Source organism: Marmota monax, unplaced genomic scaffold (assembly GCF_021218885.2).
Source record: "Marmota monax isolate L192 unplaced genomic scaffold, Marmota_monax_Labrador192_F-V1.1 WCK01_AAM20220418_F8-fsc00195, whole genome shotgun sequence".
Lineage (NCBI taxonomy): Eukaryota > Metazoa > Chordata > Mammalia > Rodentia > Sciuridae > Marmota > Marmota monax.
In genome coordinates, this window is record NW_026691979.1 from 1,333,554 (window position 1) to 1,348,480 (window position 14,927).

Here is a 14,927-nt window from a genome sequence, read left to right on the forward strand (position 1 = left end):
TTCCCTTATGTGATATTATATATGACACACATACGTGTGTGTGTATATATATATATAATATATATATGCGTGTGTGTATATATATTTACTGACTTAAAAGGGAAGAGAGAGAGAGGGAGAGAGAGAGAGAGAGAGAGAGAGGGAGTTGGTCTCAGGAACGTTAAGTAGCTTGCCTAAGGTGATATGTTAAGTAGTCGTCAGAGGCATAGCTGAACTGACAGAATCTGAGCCCTGCTAGGAACAGACACGTTCAGCTTCCTTCATACTTAAATGTAGTGATTTTAACCCCCCCCTTCTTGTAACTATATACCATTTGCCATAAACTGACTCCCAAAGGCTTGAGAGTCTCCCTGAATTACCCACAAGAGGCAGCCCTGGTTCTGAACGCCAAGCTGTCTCAAAATGCCACACCTCCCCCCCACAGTAGGTGACTCATCCTTGGGGTCAGGTTCCCCACCCCTCACATCTCACTTTTCTGTCCTTGGATAGGAAAACATGTAAAATAGCCCATATGCTCTGCATTAGGAAAAAGAAACTGTTCCCCACCTCAGATGTCCACAGGGTGTGCCCCTGGGCTCCTGGGCTGGTGGCCCCTGGGCTCCTGGGCTAATGGCCCTTGGCTCAGGACCCCACACTCCCTTATGCTTTGCCCATGTGAACGAACACATGACTCAGAGCAGGTATTGAACATCTAGTTGTGTCAGAATAAACTAAGGAGCTTTTAAATATTTACACTCCTCAGCTCCAGCCACATAGTTTAGATCTTTCTTCTTACAGAACCAGAGATTTGAACTTTCCCCCAAAGAACGTGCCCCCAGGGGACTCAGTGCCCCCAGACTCTGGATCAGTGTTGGGGGGGCCTGTGGTTGCCCCAGGGGAATGAGTCCCAGGACACAGACTCCACCACGCAGGCTGGCTTGAAAGAATGGGTGGGGCAGGAAGGGCAGCGGACACTGTGGTGCCCACTGGGACAGCGGGTTGGTTTTGCTGCTGCTGTTTAACCCTGGTCCGCTCTCAGGAGGTGGTTGTACCTCTCCCGTGGCGGGAAAAGTCGCCCACAGGAGAGGGCTGGGGTTGGACCCAGGCTCCCTCCTGGTGTCTGCCAATGGACGCTTTCCTGGCGCTTTCCGGATGGCTCCTCTGGGCGGAGTTAGTGGGAGCCCCCTGCAGCTTCTCTTGGGAACTCGGCACCTTGCCTGCAGGTGGCGGCAGCCCGTGTATGCAGGGCCTGTTTCTGTGCTGGTTTGCTCCTCACCGCAGGTGCAGCCCACCCCCTCGGCAACCCTCCAGTCGTTGCCCTCCACCCGGTGTAGCCCCCAGGTGTGATGTCCGTCCCCCGCGCCCCTCTCTATGGCTGGGCCGGCGTCCTCGCTGGCCTCCTGTGCTCCTCCTGCAACAAGGGCCCACGGCATCCCTCCAAGTAGCTGCATTTGTGTTGCGGTTGAGGTCTGTGTTTTCTACATATTCCTGCCCCCAAAGTCAATAAAATATGGATAAAAAATTCTGGATCTTTTAGAAGACTCAAACACACACTCCTGTCCTTCCTGGCCTGGTTCAGTGAGGTGAACCAGGTCCATTAAGGACTCTCACGAGCTGCCAGTGTTTGGGGGGAAAGCACCGAGGCTAAGACTCAAAACTAAAACCAGGACTTCTGTTGGGTTTCTGTGAGCTGGGGCCTCGCCGGCTCTGGCTGTGCTCAAGTCCGTGGCTACGTGGCTGCCGGTGGCCCTGAGGATCCTCCGGCGGGACTGACGCCCGTCTTTCCACAGGTGTTTACAAGAAGGAGGAGACCCACCTGCTCCTGAAAGCTTTCCACATTAAAGGCCCGGGAGACATTTTTGTGAGCAAGTTTGAAAACGACAACTGGGGTCTCGATGGCTACGTAAGTGCCCGCCGGAGGCCTCCTCGCACCCCGTGCTCTGGGCAGGGTGGGGGCACCCACCTGAGCAGAGAAGTCACTCTGTCCCTGGAGACCTGGGGTCCCCTTGGCAGCAGGGCCACTTTACCCCTCATTTTATAGTGGTGGAGACCAAACTCAAAATGAGAATCATTGGCCAAGAGTAAAGCAGCCGTTCTACCAAGGACAGAGCAGGGCTGACCATGGCTCTCCCCGGAGAGCACCGCAGCCACCCATTGTAAGGCACCATGTGGCCACTCTGGGAGTCCGGAGCCGGCATTCCTGGTGGGGAGGTTTCCTTAGCACCTTCTTTGCGAGTCATCTTGCTGTGTCCTGGTCACGTGTGACAAGGGCACACAGCCTCGTGAGGCACACAGGCCAGTCGCTGGGCCTGCGTGAGTGAGTTTCCCATGCGGGAGCTGTGATTATTCATCCGTAGCTCCATCTCCCTGTCACAAGGCACTTACCACACTGCCCCCTCAGGGGTCAGATTGAGAGGGTCAGCATGAATCCAAGTTAGTGGAAGTCCAGCCTGTATGACTTTCGGTTTCTAACTGTAAATATGCCACAAATGTGGGATGTGACAGCGACTCGGGACAGCAGTGACGACACTGAGGTCACCAGGACCCACTGGCCTCCTTTTCACATGTCTCCTCCCTCTTCCCACTTACCAGGTGTCCTCAGGACTTGAACGGGGAGGATTCACTTTCCAAGGTGACGTACACGGGAAGGACTTCGGGAAGTTCAAGCTGGAGCGACAAGGTAAGCTGTGCAAGGCCCCCTTCACTAAGGAGGAGCGCAAAAGGACATGACTCCCAAAGAAACCCCAGCAACACTCAGGAGGGCCTGGCACATTCACAAACAAGACAGAAACAAAGCTGGGGATGATGCACCAGGTACATCACTGTGGGATTAGCATCCTTCTGCATCAAGAAAGGTTTAGAATTAAGGGCACAAACAAAGATGGAACTCAAGTTAAAAATGAGCAACTCTACTACCCTAAGAAAACTAAGGGATGTTAAAAGTAAAAAAGTCTGTATCTCTACAAAGTATCAATGGTCATGTTCAGTTGCCAGAATGTGCAGCTTAAAGCTCAGTGTTGGCTGATCCCAGGACACTCAGGCGTGCAGTTCTGGGGATGGAGAGTGGATACGCAGGACTGACAGTCTTCTTCTCCAACAGCCTCTCTCCAAAATGTTTGGCCTGCGTGTACGAACCCTGTTCTTCCCACCAGGTGCATCTGCAGGGGCTCCTTCAGTAGTTCAGATAGCTTGTGCACGCCACCTGTGGCCATAGGGGACGGCTTCAGCAAAGGCGTTTGGGGATGCATTGCATCAGGTAGGACACGGTGTACTCAGCGCCATGGGTCCAGCGAGTGAGGCCAGCACACAGGAGACCTGTTCACTCCTGGCAGAGCCTCCTGCCTTGTGTGTTCCTTCTCTTCTGATTTTGACCTCAGCAAGGAGACGGGAAGGTGCAAGGCAAGGGCCGCTGCAGTGAATCCTGCCTCACTGATGAGCTGGCCAGGGGACGGAGGAAGAGCCGCAATTCTGTGGAGCACAGTGTAGCTGCGTGCTGAGGGGTCTGCACAGACATGCCCTTCACGGAGCCATAGGCCACGTGCACCAGTGCAGGGGAGACACAGGTTGTATGGGGTTAGCACTGCGTTCCTGCCAGATGGTTGGAACTACATTATGCGCTGCTGGAAGAGGCTTCGGACATGCCAATTTATGAAGAGGAAGATTGCCGTGCAGAGGCACAGGAGGGCAAAGCTCTGTGGTGGTGATCGCTGATGCACTCCTTCCCCAGGACCTAGCCTGAGCCCAGGGAGGCAAAGGGCAGGTTGCCAGCCTGCCAGTCAGCACCCTGGACAAAGGAAAGCCAACCGTGCAATGCCCTCTTCCACCATTCCAAACGCAGGGCACCATGGAGCAGAAAAACTTTAAATTATGATGCTAGCAATTAACTGTGATGCCAGGCCATCTTTCAAAGTGAACTGTGTCATCTGGGGTAATGGAATAGAGGAACCCCTTAGACCAACACTAACGATGGGAGACACTTTTCTTTCACCTTCAGCTAGATCCTGAAGCGGCGTGCTTGCCCTCTCCCAGCGGTACAGGTTGTCGTCATTTTTAGGACACACCACAGGCCGGGGGAGACCCTGTGGAGGGCCAAGTTTACTCACGCAGTGAACTGACCCAGACTATAGTGTGCTGTCACCCGTTTTCTTGGCATTACTGTCTTCCCTTTTAGCCTAACTAAATAACAGCTTGAATTAACAAGTAACTTTTATTCTCATTTGGTGATAAGCTTATTGTCAGGGAGAACAATTTGCTTCACAAAATAATTTGAATCTCAAACAATTTTCGCATTCAACTAATCAGAAAAGTCTGTTTAAGTAACATTTCAGGAAAAATCGTTCATTTAAGAGTGATGGCTACACACCTATTTTGTGGAGAAAAATAACCATCTGGCTGTCTCTAGTCAGATAAACTGGAAAAAAATGTATCATCATTAAATGGATACTGAAGTCCAGTTAATTTGAAGACAATGTTAGTGGAAAATCTTGTGTGAAATAATCAACGTAAATTAATTGCCCTATTAAAATCGAATGACTCCCACATACAGAGAAGGAGAGAAGATGTGTGATCATCATGGGTCTGATAACTTACCTCCATCCAGATGGCAGAGGACTCCTGCTCCACAAACAGAGGAAGACACCTAACCACCAGCATGGCAGAGGCTTGAGTGGACTGTTCTCTGAACATTTGCCAATGACCAACAAATGCCCGATAAACCCACATGTAGCCCATGACAGCCAGAACCAATAGGGGACTTCAATGGTCCCCAGGGCTCCAGCCCACTCCAACCACAGGAAAAAGTGGTGACTATTCCACCCACCCAAGTCCGACGCCCAGGGTGAAGGCTCCCCTTGGCTTGACTCTGTCCCATGCCCATCCCCTGGGTGCTCAGGTTTAGAGAGAAAAGGTACCTGTCATTTCCCTTTGCATTAAGCAACTTCAGGCAATGAGGCCAAATTCATTTAAAAACCTATTTTATAAAGAAACTCTTCAAGAACCAACAGCTGTCTTTGGCAATTGACAGGGAATCGGTGTTTGCTGGTCTGTTTTCCGCTGGCCTGTCTCAGAGCTGTGCAAGCACTGGCTCTGCAGACCAGGGCAAGGGGTGGAGCCTGTGCAGCCTCTGAGCTGCCCGCCTTCCCTCCTTCTGGGCACAGCGCATGGCTCAGCACTTCTCTTGGCCCCTGCAAACTTGCACTGTGACGTCCAGCTGCAGCTTCCCTTCAGTCCAAGACTTTGGAGAATCTACATAGACAACAGATGCTTTGTTAGGTACTCCTATGTGCATAAAAACTATCACTCAAACAAAGGGTCCCTAGTGGCCCTTCATCTCCCTCACGTCTGCACTGGGAGACTCCTTCATAGCCCCCTCGGCTGTAGGTAAGGAATTGCCAGGCAGCTTTTGTATGTTGGTCATTAAAATGGACATTGAATCTCCAGAAAGAGTGTCAGATTCCAGTGGAAAGGAAATCCCTGCTTCTCACAGAGTTTGTGATCACTGATTAAATTTATCATGCACATCGCTTTGCTTGAGTCTGGTACAGTAACTGCACATTTTAACCCCTCTTGTCTTCCAGATCCCCTGGGCTCTGGTGAAGACCCCTCGAACCAGTACCATGGCACCAGCAGCGGCTCCGTGGCAGCTGCCATCCTGGTTCCTTTCTTCGCTCTCATTTTATCAGGGTTTGCATTTTACCTCTACAAACACAGGTACTGGAGCAGCATGGTCTACTCACAAATGTGCAGTGTGAAGTGTTGGTGTGAGCCACGGCGTGCACTTGGATTTCACGCATGTGTGTTCTGCATTGCTATGCTAGGAATGCTGTGTGCCAAGGATTTGTGTTGCTGGTTTCTTTTCCTTTGCTTGTTAGCTGTCCTACTGTGTCAGAAGGTCACATCTGAGTAATGGGCTTTAAGAGAATAGGCCGAGAGGGGGCCTGTATTCCTTGACGTGGCCTTCAGCCTTCCGACAGAAGGGGAAATAATGCGCTCCGTGACCACTTTCCACCCCACGCATCTGTAACTCATGAATTGTTGAGCAATCTATTCCTTTAGCAGGCAAAAGTTGAGATCTTAACACACACTGAACAATATCATACTCACCATCCCTCTAGAATGTTCTGGGTATTTATTAATTTTTAAATACTGGTTAATTGAAAAGTGTCAGAACTTGGAGTAAAACTATTTTATTGAATTGAATCCTTTCCTTGGAGTCAATGTGGATGCATTTCGAAGGAAGGAAGGGAGGGAGGGAGGGAGGGAGGGAGGGAGGGAGGAAGGAAGGAGGTTGCAGAGTGATTATAAAGTCCTTGCTGTCCATGGGAATAATATGTTACTCTGAGGAATCTGGTTTATGCAAAATCATTCTAATATACTGAATGAAAAGTATCATTCCCTAAAACTAACAACAAAATGTAGCAATCCTCTGGAACAAGGTAAAAGTATATTAGTTATGCCAAATATCAATTTATAAGACACACATATTTTCACTTAATTCTGGTTAAAACAAAATAAACCTAGTCCAAGGAAGGTTACATTTTAGTAACTTGTAGGGCAAATTTTTAAATATGTGTTTTCCTATAATTTAAAAAATCTATACAAAATAGTAAGAAGGTTGCTTCACAGTTGCATTGCACAAACAGTTTGCAGGTATACTAGCAGCACCTCTGGTTGGTAAAGTCTGTATTTTAAAAACACAGCTCAGTAAAAGAAATCTCAAGTGGTATTTACAAAATTATAGATTGATGGCTGGAGTGTAGCTTGGTGACTTTGCATGCACAAGGTCTTGGGTTAAATGCCCAGCACATACACAAAAATGATTGGCACAACATTAATTATTATTATTTTTTATTTTGAAGAAAAATATCCTGAGCTGGTGTGGTGTCACATTTGTGTAATTCCAGAGACTTGGGAGGATGTGGCAGGAGGATTGCAAATTTGAGGCCAGCCTCAGGACTTAACCAGATCCTGTCTCAAATAATTTTTAAAAGGTCTGAGGATGTAGTTCAGTGGTAAAGACCCCCTGAGTTCAATCTCCAGAACCTCCCTTTAAAAAAACAAGGAAAAAAAATCCTGTGCACCCTGGTCTGGTGAGCCTTCCACTTGGGATTCTGCTCCTCAGCTGGTGTAAGAGTCAGTCAGTGCAGACACAAGGGTCACAGCCTCATCCCACTCAATGCCGGGACAGGAAGAGTTTAAATTGATGTATCTTCTTTCACAAATTCTACTAGGCACTGTCACACCCCTGGGGACACAGACAGCACTGATAATTCACACAGACTTGCCTTTGCCGGTGTGTCATCCACGCCACCCCAGGGAGAGGGTCTGCTCCATTAGAGCAGAGTCCCTGACCTTCCTGCCACCCAGTGGCGAGAGCCCTCTGCACCCTCTGCCAGCCCATGAGTCCCGTTAGATGGTGCCCCACACGTCAGAGAGCAGGCTTTGTTGTGGCTCAGAGATGAAGCCTTCCTACGGGCCTGAGCATCTCCTGTCCTATGGAAGGTTGACCCGCACACTAAGCGTGGCTGTGTAAGGTAAAAGGACTTCCAGTTGCAGGGTATCCAGTGCACACCACCGCTCTTGTCTGTCCACCCGGACGTTGCTCTGCTCATGCTCCGTGGCTGAGTGCCTCTGTGGAGGCCACGCATGGACAGCCTCAGACTGGCCACGGTGCCTGGGTTCTCTGTGGTCTGATGCCTCCTGTGGTGGGTGGGGCCCTGGCTGTCATCCTGACTGCCCCACCCGCCGAGGCTGCTTTCTGGAGCTGGAAGGCCACTCTCGCTCACTGCTCTCCAAGGGCACCGTGGGCACCGTGGCCTACAGCCCTGTGGTCACCTTTCTGGGTTCTTGGCCCCAGCCCAGGGGCAGGGCCAAGCCCTGGGCTCCCTCCCCTGCCTTCTCGGCACCGTCCTTGGGGGTGCCCCGTGTGTCTCGAGGGAGAACCCCCTGCCACGGGTCGCTGAGCCTCTGTTGCTCCCTGTGAGCTGGAAGCTGTTCCTCAGTCAGGCCCTGGTGTCACTCAGCGCCTGGAGGGCCGCCCTGGTTTCCCTCCCCAGAGCCCAGGGAGTCCCCCCAGGTCCGGCTCCGCGTCTCCCCCCAGCCAGGAGGTGACTCCGCCAGCTCCTGGCTTCATCTCATCGACTGCCTCGTCTGCTGCCTTTGGCTGCCTGAGCGCTTTCTAAGTTCAGTGTCTGTGACGTCTCTGACTCCTGGGGCTGCTGAAATTGACATTTTGCTGACAGAGACCCATTTTCTGAGGTCACACACTTTTTATATGTCTTTTTCCTAATGAACACGTTGTAACTTGAGAGAAAATCAACAGAAACTCACTCAAGCAGAAGGTTTCTTTACATCCAGTATCCCCTGGCTCTTGGCTGGCTTGGCTATGGGAGTCCTGTTGAACTGGACTTCTGTCCTCACCTCCTGACACTGTCCTCTGCAGTTTCCCCTGGAATAAGGAAAACAGATGAAGAAGCCAGACCACTCGTGTTTAGATCTCTTCAGTCTAAACACCCTCAATGCTTGTATCAAGGGTTATATGTGTGTGGGGGGGACTCTTTTCACCACCAAATATAAAGACATTTTAATAATAAGGGTAGCTTTGTTTCTAAAAACAGACTAATTTTTAACTCACTAAAGAAAAAGTCAAACTTTCAAAATAAATAAATTTGGTGAATTTAAAAAGTCTCCAGGGCTGGGCACCCCACAGGAGGACATCATTCTTATCATCATTACTGCACAGTAACAAAGTTCATTGGCTTCCCCACGGCCTTGTGACTGCTCAGGGGCAGGTGACTGTCCAGACCAGACCCCACCTGCCTCCAGCCGGGAGCATCCCAAGGAGCATTCCTAGGAAGCACCAATAATCATTTGATTTTGGAAATTGCTCCCATTTTTAAGCTCTATTATAATCCCAACTATTAATGTGTGTGTGTGTGTGTGTGTGTGTGGTGCTGGGGGTTGAACCCAGGGACTTGTGCAAGCGAGGCAAATGCTCTACCAACTGAGCTGTATCCTCTGTCCCCATCCTTCAATTTTTTTTTTTTAAAGTCAGCTCTGGTAAGTGAGCAGGTGGCCCCCGGCCCCGTCCCCATCCTGCACACACCACTTCCTGTGCCTGTGGGCCCCTCCCACCCCCAGCCTGGCTGTTTGGCCTCTGTGACTGACATCAGGCCCCTAACTCTGCACTTTCTCTCTTCCCTGCAGAACAAGACCGAAAGTTCAGTACAATGGCTATGCCGGGCATGAGAACAGCAATGGACAGGCGTCGTTTGAAAACCCCATGTACGACACAAACTTAAAGCCCACAGAAGCGAAGGCTGTGCGGTTCGACACCACTCTGAACACAGTTTGTACAGTGGTATAGCCCTCAGTGCCCCAGGACTGATCCATAGCCATACCTCTGACGGACAAGCGGTGATTCCTTTGGTGCCATAGACCACTCTCCCTTCTCTCTTGCTTTGCTGCAGCGTCCTTTCCCATTGTCCACCGGTGTACGTGCAGCGGGGATTCCACTCCAACGTGGCAGGGTCTTCTGAGGATCAAACTTCAAACACATCTCATTCCACACGTGGATTCGAAGCACCTGGCTGCACCGGCTCGAACCAAGGTCTCTCAAGGGAGCCTGCCGAGTCTCGGGGACACGCCGAGCTCCATGCTTCAGTGTGGCTGGGAGGCCTTTCAATGCAACCTTCTGGCACGTGGATACATCCCTCGGGCGCGGTGACAAAATGGTAGCACCATGTTGTGTGTTGTTTGTTTTCTTTTCCACCCCCATGGACACACATACTCTGAAAAGGAAAGGCTTCCTCCCAGGGGACAGCTCTCTGATAGATGCACACACCCACCAACGCTCCACTCTGCCTTCCCCGAGGTCTGACGAGCGCGACGACCCCACGGCAACCCCGAGTGTCCATCACTAGGCACATCGGCACACTTCCCAGTCAGCTTCCTACTGCAGAATTTTTGATGCACAATTTTTTGCACTAGTGTGTTAGGAATGACTAAGATTCTGATAACTATTTACACAGGGTTTACACACACTGTCCACTGTATATAAGCATTCTTTCATGTTGTGAAACTGGACACACACACCCTCAGTTGAGTAGGAATAAGGGGGCTGGCCGCAGGGGCCAAGTCTCCAAGGGAAACGCAGTACTGGAGAGGTCTGTTTTGTCATTGCTTCCATTAGCTCCATTCATGTGCTGAACTCATTGAAGATGTCCAACAAGGAAAAAGAGGCCTTTGATTTCCCGTGTCCCCCAGCACCTTGTCCCCCAGTCCCTGTCTGTCATGCACTTCCTTGCAGAGGTGTCCGTTTGCCGTGTACAGATGTGAATAGTAATTTATTTAGGTAGCTCGTGGCTCGTGGGCCGGCTCCCTGCAGCCCGCCCTGCGGTGCTGGCTCCTCTTTCTCTGTGACGTCACTCTCTGGTATCGCACTGGAAGTCGGACACCAGAGTCGCACCTTGAACTCAGCGGGAATTGTTCAGGATCAAACACTAAGTGTCCCTTTGGAGGAAGGGAAGTGCACGCGTCTCCTCAGGACCCTCCATCCCACTGGTTGGTTTCCCATTTGTTTTACACTTTAGGGTTCCAGACAGATCATCTCATGACTTTCAGGCTACATCCCATATAGGAGACCATAAACCACACGATCAATAGAACAGTCTACGCTTCCCAAAGCGGATGAGATCAAAACCATGGGTAGGAGATGTGACCAGGAGAATGTGGTGTAAGAAATTCAAAGTGAAGATCATGTTTATTTTTATTTATACTTGTTTGATAAAAGTATTTTTGAAAAGATGACGCTTATTTTATTATTTGATGTTTAGTACATGTCCCACATGTCGAGGATTTCCCCTCTGCACAGTGGCGGTGTCAGGATGTGGCACTGGCCCCCAGCTTGCTGTGGGGGGCACATCCATGCTAGCGTTAGGACTGACGCGTCTGCCTGGCTGCTGACCTTTTCAGCGCAGGACTTCACCATGAAACACAGAAGGGACCCAGCAGGACACACACTGCTCATTCTCTGAAAGTCACGCATCCTGGTCTGAGCACTCAGTAGGTCTCGCACTCGGCTCCCTGGGCTCTGTTGCCAGGGGAAGGCGCACCTGCGCTGGGGCTCCCTGGCCTCCGCTGGCCGCCTTGTGCTTCGGGCTCCATGTTTTTGGGCTCCGTCTGTCCTTCTCTGGCCAAGCTGGCTGCTTTCCCAGAGATTGCTTTGCGGATGGGGATCCTCCCGTGGTTCTTCTGGGCAGACTGGCAGAAGTCCGGAGGAGCCGTGCTCCTAACACATACTGGACTAAAGAACAGAGAATGTCAAAGTGCGAGGCTCACTGTGTGCAAGGGAGAACAGGTCACTCTATATATACTAGGTGTATATACATATATATATATATATTGTACATATCTCAGTTTGGGTCATTCAAACGAGGTGCAAAATGCTGACTTCAGAGTCTGAATCAATGTCTCTGTCCCCACATCCCTGACTGCCTGCTGGTCAATGACGTCATGAAGTCCTGATGACAGGACGTGCATACACACAAGAAACCACATATCAGATTAGTACTATTTTCCTTTGTGTGCACATCAAACTGTCCTATGGTTGCCAGTTTGGAGCATGTTGTTCGACACCAACAGACAAAAATGGAGTGACTTTCAGGTGAGAATCCCCCCAGCCTCCGCTGGGGTGTGTGCGGTGCTTCCCGGGTCTCCGCGGGCGCGGGGGCGCGGGGTCAGGCCGCACTTGCACAGTGAGGGCTAGAGGACTTCCCGCAGGACCGCAGAGGGGGACCGCGAGCTGCGAAGGTCATGTGCTTCAAAGCTGTTTAAGACTGCTGCTTTCTCACACATCTTGCCTTCCCTTCAGGCTAGCTGCAATAATTTTTTTCTTCTGTAAAATATTTTGTACACAACAACAAAAAAGCTCTTATAAAAAGGGGAAAAAGAAAGCTGGCATTACGATCAGGAAAACCCACGTCATCGCCACCCCACCCCGCCGTCCCTCCACACGCTGCTGTCACGAAGTAGGTGCGAAGACCTTTTTGTACAGAGATATATTTTTTATGAAGAATTTGTAAAATTATTAAATATGCTGTAATTTTTTGATTAATGTAGGTAAATTGTTAAAAAAAATAAATGTTTTTACAATACAAAACTGTAATTTTCCCAATAATGTAAAATGTACCATCTCTAGCTGATCTCCGGTCCCTGTCCTATTCCACACGTATCAATATTAAAGTGGCCTGTTAAAATGAACAGTATCTTTTTTGTCAAAAACTATAAAAAGTGTAATATAGCCTGTGCAATGCCACCTATCTTTAAAGCAAATCAGAGTTCTAATTAAATATTTAATTTTAGATTTCTACTTTTCGTGTGAATTTGTTTTCGCTTTAATCTCTACATAATTCTGCCGTCGAGGGAGGGAGAGAATGAAGCTTGATTAAAAGGCTTTGATGTTCCTGGAACCAAGATCATAGTTTCCCAAGACTTCCATGTCGCTGTTATTACTGAACTGGCCACTTTGGGGAACGCGTGAAACAGCAGTAATGTTGAAGTGACATTGACAGCCAAAGTCAAGGTGGTGGGTCTGATTTCTGTTTCATTTGGGAAGTCTTTCTGTAAACTGGAAAATGACCGGCAAAGACATCATAGACAGATATATCTAACAGCAAACTGAGCACCAGCCTTAAGGGTGGTGCCCCAGGAAACCCTCCCACGGCAGTTGTCCCCCGTTCCTGTCTCGGCAGAGTGCTTTGCCCAACCTCAGAGGTCCACAAAGCCCAGTGCTTGCGTTAAACTGAGCTATGCACTGATTTTCCTGAAAGTCAAATGAAGAACAGACAAAAATGAAAAAGAGCCCTACGCTGTCTTCAGAGTAATGCAGACTTGCTATGCAACTGGCACTCAGTCATCTGGGCCCTGATCTGTGCTTAGTTGACAATGATTGAAGACCTGCTGCATGCAGGACACTGCAAGAGTGACTTGCCGATGATGTGAAGGACCCTCACAGGTGTTGCCCCCACCTTTTTGTGTGTGTGTGCGGTGCTGGGGATTGAAGCTCGCCCATGCTAGGCGAGCACTTTCCTACCCAGCTGCACCCCCGTCCTTTCCTTTTCATATGTTAGAAACAAAGCAGAAATTTGAAGAAGTTACTTTACTCCAAACAGACATATAGGCAGGGCTAATATTGGAGGTCTGCTATTTTCACCAAAAATATCACGTTGTTAAATTTTCGTAATGCATTTTTCTTGTCAATTATTCTCTCATTCTACCTGTAAATCCCCCTTCATATGGTAAATGCTCTAAGTTCTGAAGGCTAAGATTTCTAAGAGAATGAAGCACTCTACATTATTAACCTTTCCCAGAATTCCCATGTGTAAGCCCTCGAGCCTGCATAGACGATTAAGGTGGAATTCTGCAGCTACCTACGTGTCTGATACATATGAAAATCACAAGGGCTTCACTTTGTTTTTTTTAATTTGTCCTAATTGGTTATACATGAGAGTAGGATGTGTTTTGACACATTGTACACAAATGGCACAAGACTTTACTTTTGACCTTTCATCAAGGAATCTTGAAAGTTGCCTGGGAGCTCACCTGCCTCCTACTTCTGGAATATTTATCACAGATAGGAAGCCACACACCAAGTAGGACCTCAAAATGTCATTGAATGTGAGCCAGTGCCTCAGTGGCTCCATGCTCAGGGCATGGACTGTCTTGAAGGACCCTAAGCTTGACCCAAACACCCTGCACCCGGCAGTTGTGCACCATCTGTCCCCAGCATTGGCCCAGTGGGGGCAGGCTTGCTTTGTGGGTGCGTCACGTGAGCACTGGGTTTGTGCAGTGGCAAGAGGCAGGAAGAGCGACAGCCAGAGCTCGGGACAGCTGTGGCTTTTGAATCTCAGCATGTCACTCCTTTTTTGTGGTGATGGCACCCAGCCATCCCTCAGCCACCGCTGCCCCATGATGATCATCGAATCTATTCCCACCCATCCCAGGCCAGGGGTGACGAGAAGTGCCCGTGCATGAGCTAGGACAGTCTCCTCCCTGGAGCTGCTTGACACGGCACGGCACCTCTGGCAGTTTCCCCGATGCCTGACCCAGCGCACTGTAGACCGCCGTCCCACACCGACACTTGCATCCCCCACCCGCGGTGGCTCTGTCCTCTTGGACCTGGGTTGCCCCTGCCTTTCCAGAAAATCCTTTGTTCTTTCTTCAGCTTCCTGGGCTCCGGTACTGCCTCTTGCAGCTAAGGAACTACACAGCCGTGATGACCACGCCGGCTGAGGGAGAGCCTCGGAGGTGGACAGACCTGACCTCCGCGTGGCCTGACTTCAGGTGCTCTAGCTGCTGGGGTGGCTGAGAGCCTGCTCTGTGCTCCTTTGCCACAGTCACTCCAAACCACTCCAGAAGGTCAATTCCTCTATGTGCATTGGGCACCAGAGGGGTACATATGAGTCCACATTTTAAGATTACTAAAACCATGCAAATTAATACTACATGATGTGAAATCACTAGAAACACTTGGGATAGATTAATGTCCTGTGAGGTTAGTAATTACTCCTAAGAGGGGGCAAGGAAAAGAAATGTGTGTGTGTGGCACTGAGGCCCTTCTGAGTGGGCTGCAGAGGGGATTTGGGCAGGATACAGTGCCATTGAAGGTTGATACAATAATATCATCACAGCATTATGGAGGAAATATGTGGAAATAATTGTAAAAAGCTTAAAATATATCCCAGTACACAGTAGTCTCTCTCTCTCTCTCTCTCTCTCTCTCTCTCTCTCTCTCTCTCTCTCTCTCTCTCTCTCTCAATCATCTATCTCTGTCTACCCTCTATCTCTGTCTTCTGTGGCCTGTCATCTGTCTGTCCATCTACCATCGGCCACCATCTATCTGATCATTTATCAACCATCCATCCTAAACACCTACATCTGAACATCTTTCA

General features: G+C 49.6%; 1 protein-coding gene across 2 annotated transcripts in view; it reads left to right on the forward strand.

Moving 5' to 3' along the window:
* The window catches only part of Csmd1 (CUB and Sushi multiple domains 1), a 1,167,250-nt gene extending 1,154,941 nt beyond the window's left edge, over nt 1–12,309 (forward strand). For both annotated transcript variants that reach the window (XM_058580132.1, XM_058580135.1), the window contains 4 exons: nt 1,770–1,882; nt 2,572–2,659; nt 5,556–5,688; nt 9,184–12,309. In XM_058580132.1, coding sequence (XP_058436115.1) covers nt 1,770–1,882; nt 2,572–2,659; nt 5,556–5,688; nt 9,184–9,343 — 494 coding nt within the window. In that variant the 3' untranslated portion in view covers nt 9,344–12,309. The remainder of the gene's footprint in view (nt 1–1,769; nt 1,883–2,571; nt 2,660–5,555; nt 5,689–9,183) is intronic.
* Nucleotides 12,310–14,927: the final 2,618 nt, after the last annotated feature.